This window comes from Rhinopithecus bieti, unplaced genomic scaffold (assembly GCF_001698545.2).
Source record: "Rhinopithecus bieti isolate Rb0 unplaced genomic scaffold, ASM169854v2 scaffold_17861, whole genome shotgun sequence".
Taxonomy (NCBI): Eukaryota; Metazoa; Chordata; class Mammalia; order Primates; family Cercopithecidae; genus Rhinopithecus; species Rhinopithecus bieti.
This window is the reverse complement of record NW_016809830.1, coordinates 3489672-3497684: the sequence shown is the minus strand read 5'-3', so window position 1 is coordinate 3497684 and position 8013 is coordinate 3489672. Positions and strand designations below refer to the sequence as shown.

Genomic DNA, 8013 nt, shown 5'->3' with positions numbered 1-8013 from the left:
GGTTGCATAAGCAACACTTTGTACACGGCAGACTTTTCTAAGTCTAAATTTAGAAGACCATTGTTGAATTTAAATTAAAAGGCAGGTTCCAGTAAAGACTAGATGTGATTTCCATAATTGGCAGATGCAGGTAATAGATCCTCAGAAAATATTTGTTCAATGATTGAGGACAAAACGGGAAGGCACCTGAAGTAGTTGGGAAAGGCTTGCCAAGTCAAACTGAGTATGAAATGGCACTTGTATGTGTAAGGGTAATAGCATTTAATATCTACGATGTGCCAGTTACCGAGTTAAGTGCTTCACATAGCCAACAACTCTATATAAACTATTTTCAGTCCTGTGTTAATAGATCAGGCAGAGAAATTAAATAACTCATTCAAGCTTCTAACCCTTGAAGCCAGCAGATCTTTCCGGGTCCAAAGGTCATGCTCTTAGCCATCGCACTGCAGTCTGAATCCTGAACTTATGCTAGAGTGAAGTTTAAGGACTGCTTCTGCTAGAAAGAGGTGGAGACTGTATGGCGCACCTACCTCGCCAACATGTGTAAGAATATAGGTATCCAAATTATTGGTCAGAAAATCCTGCTGCCTTGGGTGTTGAAAAGCTAATGGCAACAGAAATTGGGCCAGGAAGCCTTGTGTAGGGAACTATCTGACTGGTCACATTTCGTAAGTTACTTCCTCTTTTGTCCCAAACGAAGCCATAGTTTTCAAAGGGATAACGGCCTTGGATGTTGCTAAGAGTGGCAGAGAGAGCTCAGGTGTCATCCATTCCGGATCACTCCAGGGAAGGGCATCCTCTACAGAGTTGTCTGCTTTGACGACGAAGATTGCGGGGGGCAGTCTGACCCGGGAAAACCAGATTATTCCCGCTAAATACAATCATTTCCAAGATCTGATTAGCCTTAAATATGCCACAGCTCAGTTTGCAAAGTAGTAATTTTTTAATAGTCAAAAATTTTGGCCAATTCCAACTCAAGTATCCGGATCTCTAGCACTACTTCCCTCTAGCAATGCCATACACATCTAACCCTAAAACGAGGAAGCGTCCGCTGAGGTTGCCCATTGCAGGATTCTGGTGTGTCGCTGGGCACATGCAAGTTCCTGAGTCAGGGGAGAGCGCCCACCGGAGACTGCGGGCGGGAGCCGGCGACGGAGAACCGCATGCCCAACTCTCTGGCGTGAGTACGCAGGCCTCCTCCCACGGTCTCGGGAAGCCCAGACGCCGCAGGCTTCCTCGCCGTAGAGGAGCTGCCGGGGCGTAGTTCCTCCACCGCTTCCTCCTCCAGCTGCACCCAACCCGTCCTTTCCTGCTCTGTATGGCCTCCCCACCTCCCGGGTTTGAAGCGCGCGCCACGGCCAGCCCGGGACGGCAGGGGCAGGCGAGGGAGGCGCACAGCCGCACGCACGGTCGCTGTAGGCAACCCCGCCCCGCCCCTCGAGGCCCAAGGTCCCGCCCCTCGAGGCTCCGTGCCTCGCCCCCCGGGTGCCCCGCCCCTCTGCGTGGCTGGCGTGGCCGGTAGGCCCGGCTCCCCCCGGCAAACCTGTCTAGTTGGGGCGGGGAGCGGAGCTTCCTCCTTCGAGGGCCGTGCCGCGCTGCCAGATTTGTGCTTCCGCCCCTGCCTCCGCGGCTCGGAGGCGAGCGGAAGGTGCCCCGGGGCCGAGGCCCGTGACGGGGCCGGCGGGAGCCCCGGCAGTCCGGGGTCGCCGGCGAGGGCCATGTCGCTGTTGGGGGACCCGCTGCAGGCCCTGCCGCCATCGGCCGCCCTCACGGGGCCGCTGCTCGCCCCTCCGGCCGGCGCGACCCTCAACCGCCTGCGGAGCCGCGCTGCGGAGGCTCAGCGAGCACCTGGAACCAGGCGGCGCCGAGGGCCGGGGCTGGAGGAGGCTGGCGGAGCTGGCGGGGAGTCGCGGGCGCCTCCGCCTCAGGTGAGCTCGGGGCCGCGGCAGGCCGGGCGCGCGTGCCGAGCGAAGTGGGCTCCCGTGGGGAAGTGGGGGTGCCGTCGGCGGGGCTGAGCGCGGCAGGGGCGGCCGGCGTGAGTGAGCGGAGGTGGGGAGGACTTCGGTCATTGAGACGAGCGGAACCCAGCAGCGCCCCGGAACGCCTGGGATTTGAGAGCGGAGCCCAGGGCTCCGGAAGGAGGAGGCAAAAGTGGCCCAGCGGCTGCCTCGCTCCCTTTTCCCACCCCCGCCCCTGGATGAGAGGGAGAAGTCGAGGTTGACCCCGGAGAATAGTGAGAGAAGGAAAGCTGTCCGGAGGCCCCTGGGATGGGGCAGTCATCCAGAGGACTTAAAATGCAAAAGAAAGGGATGTGGACACTGCCCTGGGAGACCTAAGGAAGGCTGGGAAGAAGCGCAGGCGAGGTGATGAATGCAGAGGGTGGAGTGCAGGAATTCATGAACATTTTGCAGGGTATTGGAAAAGACTGACGCCGAACTCATCATCTTCCTCCATCAAACCAGGTTACCACGTTCCCTTCTTGACTTCACCATGAACATGAAACTCGAAGTAAAACTATTTTCCTTATTCGGTTTGGAATGACTGTATTAGGGTTCCTGAAGTTTTGGTCTGGAGACTCCTTTACCCTCTTAAGAATTATTGAGGACCCCAGAGAGCTCTTATGTGGGTTCGAGATAATACATACATGTAATATATACTGATATTTACTGCCATTGAAATTAAAGCTAAGACATTTTAAAATATTAATTTATTTAAAAGAACCCATTACATGGTAGCAGAAATAATACTTTCGTGGAAAAACAAATTTTCCAAAACAAAAAAGTCAATTAGAGAAGTGGCATTGGTTTTCATTTTGAAGATCTCTTTAATGTCTGGGCTTAATCACAGAGCTGAATTCGTTTATGTGCTTCTGCATTCAGTATTTTGCACTATTACAGGTCACAAGACACTGGAAACTGCAGTGTCCACTCCTGAAAGAATGAATGAAAAAGCTAAATAAAATCTTAATATTATTATGAAAAATCTTTCTGACCTTGTGGACCACGTGAGAGGATCTCAGGAACTGCACTAGGGGTTCCCAGACCCCACTTAGAACCATTACTTTGTACCATTGTTGTAATTTTGGCCTGCCTTTGAACCCCTTAGCAGTTTTTTAAACTTCTCAAATGACTATGATTTGTCTTATAGTATAATTATTTGTACACATCTTTATAAATGCCCTAAGAACAGAAACCGTCTCTTAATATTCTGTTATGTGTAGAAGTTAGTAAATACTTGATGAAAGGGAAGTCATTTATTGAAAATGGTATTAAGTGCTTACTATTTGCTAGAAATTTTAGAAGATAAAAAACTAACAAATATTAAATTCCTAATCATAAGGGGTTATCCAGTAATGGACTATTATTTGGGGACCTTTATAATAACATTAAATGCTGTGTTGGGTATGAATGATAATGGATTTTTGTCATTTATTGAGGACATGGTATGTACCATAAAATGTACTAAATGTTTACATGCTGCTGCTGCTGTTTCATTCTTCTTTATTCTTCTTATTTTTGCATTATCTTTTTTTTTCCCCTCAAGATGGAGTCTTGCTCTGTTGCCCAGGCTGGAGTGCAATGGTGTGATCTTGGCTCACTGCAACCTCCGCCTCCCGGGTTCAAGCAATTCTTCTGCCTCAGCCTCCCGAGTAGCTGGGATTACAAGCATGTGCCACCACAGCGCGCTAATTGTTTTATATTTTTAGTAGAGACGGGATTTTGCTGTGTTAGCCAGGCTGGTCTTGACCTCAGGTAATCCGTCTGCCTTAGTCTTCCAAAGTTCTGGGATTACAGGCATGAGCTACCCTGCCTGGCCACATTATTTTCTTAAACCCTCCTGACAACTCTCAGTTTCAGAGTTTGGGATTGAGGCAAAGGGTAATAGTGACTTGGGATTATTGCTTGTGCAAAGGAGTAATGATGTAAGGAGGGAATAACTAGCAAGACCTAACAGAGAGGTGGCATATTTTTTTTCTGTTCTAGGAAAAACACGTTGGGCTTTTGGATACGCAAAAAAAAAAAAAGTCAATACTGTTATGCTAGGTCCATAAATTTCTGAATTTCTGGACTTACCATAATGTAAAAAATTGTCTTTGGGGGCAGATCTCCAGAGTATTACAGTGTTAAGAGTACTCTAGTTAGGGAAGGTTCTGGGCTTCCTGAAGAAAGCCGGGTATGGAGGACTCCTACATGGCCATGAAGGAGGGAGAAGAAAGTCAGCAAGGCCCTGCCAGGGCAGAAGCGTGGCTGCTGGAATCCAAAAGCAGTGGATACTTGATGTTGGATGTTGTGTTTTCTTTGCCTGCCTTCGGTCAGTTTTTGTTAAAGGCTACAGAATGGTCTTAGCTTTGTTTGGGGGAACTAAAGGAAAGATTTGCGGCCACTTTTCTGTGGAGTCACACAGAGAAGGGGACAGTTGCCTAACAAGAGGTGGCAAGCACAAAGGGCATGCAGTTATGGAATCTTTGAGAATTTGGGGTGGGAAGTCTGATGAGAGGCAGATGAATTTCACCTGTCTTTCAGGGTGGTAAAGGTTAGTTTTGAGGAGGTTGGTTGCAGTGAGAAGTGTTGGAGAATTTGGGAACGTTAAGCTCATCCTTATTGAGATCAGAAGAATTAAACTGACTTTTTTCAAAAAGCAGCACTGAGAACTTCGGGGCTGGACAGTGAAGCAAGGTCAGCTGAGGATGCTTACTCTATTTAAGACAAAAAAGTTACTGTAAAGTGATTTCATACTGATGGGGGAGGATCTGTGATACTAGAAGGTCCTAAAGGTATTTTTTCCCTGGTGCCAGAGACAGGAATTACGGTGTGAGCGTCTAGTCCGTGTGGATGACAAGTCCCACGAGGCTGTGAAGTGCTTTCTGGATCTGCAGCCCTAAATCTCGAAATGTTGCCCATTCTGTTTCTTTTTCTTCTCTTCACTTTTTTTTTTCTGACACTTTACATCTTTCCTCAAACTGGGTGAAAATTTAATAATACAAATAAGTAAACCACAAGAAAAGAGCCCGTTCAAACTGTCTACAAGGGATTAGGAATAATTGTAAATGTTTTCATTGCTGATGACTCACAGTGAATCCTTGTTTATAGCTTAGTTCCCCACAGCCATGTACATTTGGGAATGCACTATAGTCAAACTCAGCCCTAATTCCATTCAAGACTGACCTGGACACCCTTTGCTGTTAGTGTGGATAGGCACAGACTCTGAGGGTCTTGCCCAAGCTATATAAATTCTTTGGTGGCATGGAACATCAGAGCCCTAAGGATGGCAGACCTTACAGGAGGCATTACATGCTGCCTGAAATTCTGTTAAGTGGGGAGCTTAGAAATGAGGCTATGGAGCCTGGACCAAGGAAAAACAGTCATTGCATACCTGCTGAGTAGAAGGTGCACTTTTAGCTGCAGAAATCCTGCTCTCACGCAGTTTATTATAGGAATGAGAACATGTAGAAGGCTCTAACAAAAGGTTTCCTCCCAGCCTAGGAAACATACTGAGACCCTGTTTCTACAAAAAATAAAAAATTAGCTAGGCATAGTGGCACACACCTATAGTCCCAGCTACTCTGCAGGCTGAGGTGGGATTGCTTGAGCCCAGGAGTTCGAGGCTGCGGTGAGCCTCAACAATTTTGACTGAAATTCATTCAGTAATCATTCATTTATGCATAATGTGGACAAGACAGAATTTTAGGTATTGATTTAGGTATTGTCAGCCTCCAGCGTGGTCGACAGAGTAAGACCTTGTCTCTAGAACAAATAAACTAAAAAAGGTTTCCTTCCCGCCCTCTTGGTCTTATCCTTCAGTCCCACGGCTTTACATTTATTTGGGTTGATTACTCCTAATTTCTATTTCCAGCCCGTTTCTCTGCTTTGAACTCCTAGATTCATGCATGTAAACACTTGTTTGCTATCTTCTCTTGAATGACCAAGAGACATCTTAAATGTAACATGTCCAGAATTTAACCTGTCTTTCCTTATAAACCTCTTTCTTTCAGTTTCCGTACCCTCTGGTTGTTGAGGCCAAAAACTTCGAAGTCATTCCTGACTCCACTTGTCACACACAAATCATTTTTGTCAGTACATCCTGCCTGCTGTACCTTCACTATATGTATGTAGAGTCCAACCTCCACTGCTGGCAGACTGGACCAAGCCACGTTGTCTCTCAACTAGATTATTCCAGTAGCCATTTAACTTCTCCCTCTTTCGCTTTGCTCCCACCCCAGTCTGTTATCAATATAACAGTAAGAATGATTCTTTAAAAACATCACATCAAGTCTTACTCCTCCTTTGCTCAAAACTCTCCTATTGTGGCCATGCGTGGTAGCCTCACACCTGTAATCCCAGCACTTTGGGAGGCCAGGGTGAGAGGATTACTTAAGCCTAGGACTTCAAAACCAGTCTGAGCAACATAGACCCCATTAAAAAAAAAAATGCCAACTCTCCTATTGCTTTTCCATCTCAGAGTAAAAACACCATTAGCTACCAGTTCAGTCTTCATCCTGATATCTTCTTATCTCCATCCCTCTCTACTCTGGTCACATGTGCCTTCTTGCCTTCCTTTGGACACAGTAGTCTTTGTACTTGCTGCTTACTCAGACTGAGATGGTCTCCATAAGTAACCACATGACTTGTTCACCTCACTGAGCTCTTGTCTGATCATAATATTTAAAATTACCCCCTACATCTGCTCAGTGTTACCTGTCTACTTGCATTACCCTAGTTTCCTCCAAAACGCTTATGACCATTGGCTGCTTGGATACATACACAAAGAGATATCTCTGTGTATATTTAAATTTATGTCTGTACTTCTCTAGAATGAAAGATCCAGGAAGATACAGAATTTTGTTTCCTGCCGTATCCTCAACACCTAGAAAAAACGGTGGCCTGTTTTAGGTGATTGATAAATAGATCAAATTAATGAATAAAGATTCCAAATAGTAAATATACCAAGAGGAGAAGCGGAAGAACCTAAAAACAGCATTATGGTTTGTCCCCTAAAGGATGTATAATACATTCTATTTGATTATATATTTTAAAGATAAAATAGAGATATTTTAAAAGCAAAGTACATTTGTTTCAGTAATAAAGCAGTTTTAAATAAAATCAAAATTCTAAATTAGGACTTTCAGAAACTACTTCAAAGCACACTCTTACAGGAATGTAACTTAAAAAGGAAAGAAAGAAAAGTTAGGTCTGTATAAGCATCATCTTAGCTGAAAGCCAGTGCCCATGTGGAAAATCAGTAAAACAAAAAGAGATACAGTATCTTCTTTTTCTCCTGTGCCTCTTGTCATGGAAGATAAATCATCTATAGTTCAATTTGAGCTTTGTTCTTTTGGGGGGAAGGAAAGCCAAGTGTTTTTAATTTTCTCTATATCAATATGACATTAATTAAAGCATCACTTGGTTGCATTTGATAAGATGGCTTCTTAATTTCATTTGTCAGATCCTGGTAAACTTCTGAATCATAAAAATTATATTTAGCATACAGCATCCTTATTTTTACAAATCTCATTCTAATTATTTACAAAATTGGTAATCTTTGTATTGTTCCTAACACAGGTTCTTTCACTTGGGCATTTCAGAAACTAAAATAATAAATAGTAAAATAAAGTTTCACAAAATAAGAGCACTAACAGGCAGCTTCAACTTTTTATGTATTCTGTCATCATAGTCACCATTGTTTCTTAAAAGAAAGAACACTTTAACACCTAAAAATAGAAAATATAATTTTAGAATAAAAGACAGCTTTATTGTCCTTATTTGTATCATTTTACCTTGGACTGCAGATCGTGCTGCCACTGGTCTGCAGTCCAGAATTTCGGGCTGGTTGACCTGTGATATGATGATTCACATTTAACAAGAATGGCATATTGAATATAATAAAATTGAACGAAGATGCTTAGAAAAGAATACCTAGTAAATATAGTGATCACAGGAGGCCTTCGAGGACATTTTCAGGTTACCAAAATAATAGTTACTCAAAATTTTTTTTTTTTTTTTTTTTTTTTTTTTT

The 8013-nt window shown here is 44.5% G+C and overlaps 1 protein-coding gene across 1 annotated transcript in view; it reads left to right on the top strand.

Annotated features, from left to right (window-relative positions):
- Positions 1-1718: 1718 nt before the first annotated feature.
- MALT1 (MALT1 paracaspase) overlaps positions 1719-8013 on the top strand; it is an 88485-nt gene continuing 82190 nt past the window's right edge. The window contains 2 exon segments of the mRNA XM_017890505.1: positions 1719-1822; positions 1824-1928. Coding sequence (XP_017745994.1) covers positions 1719-1822; positions 1824-1928 — 209 coding nt within the window.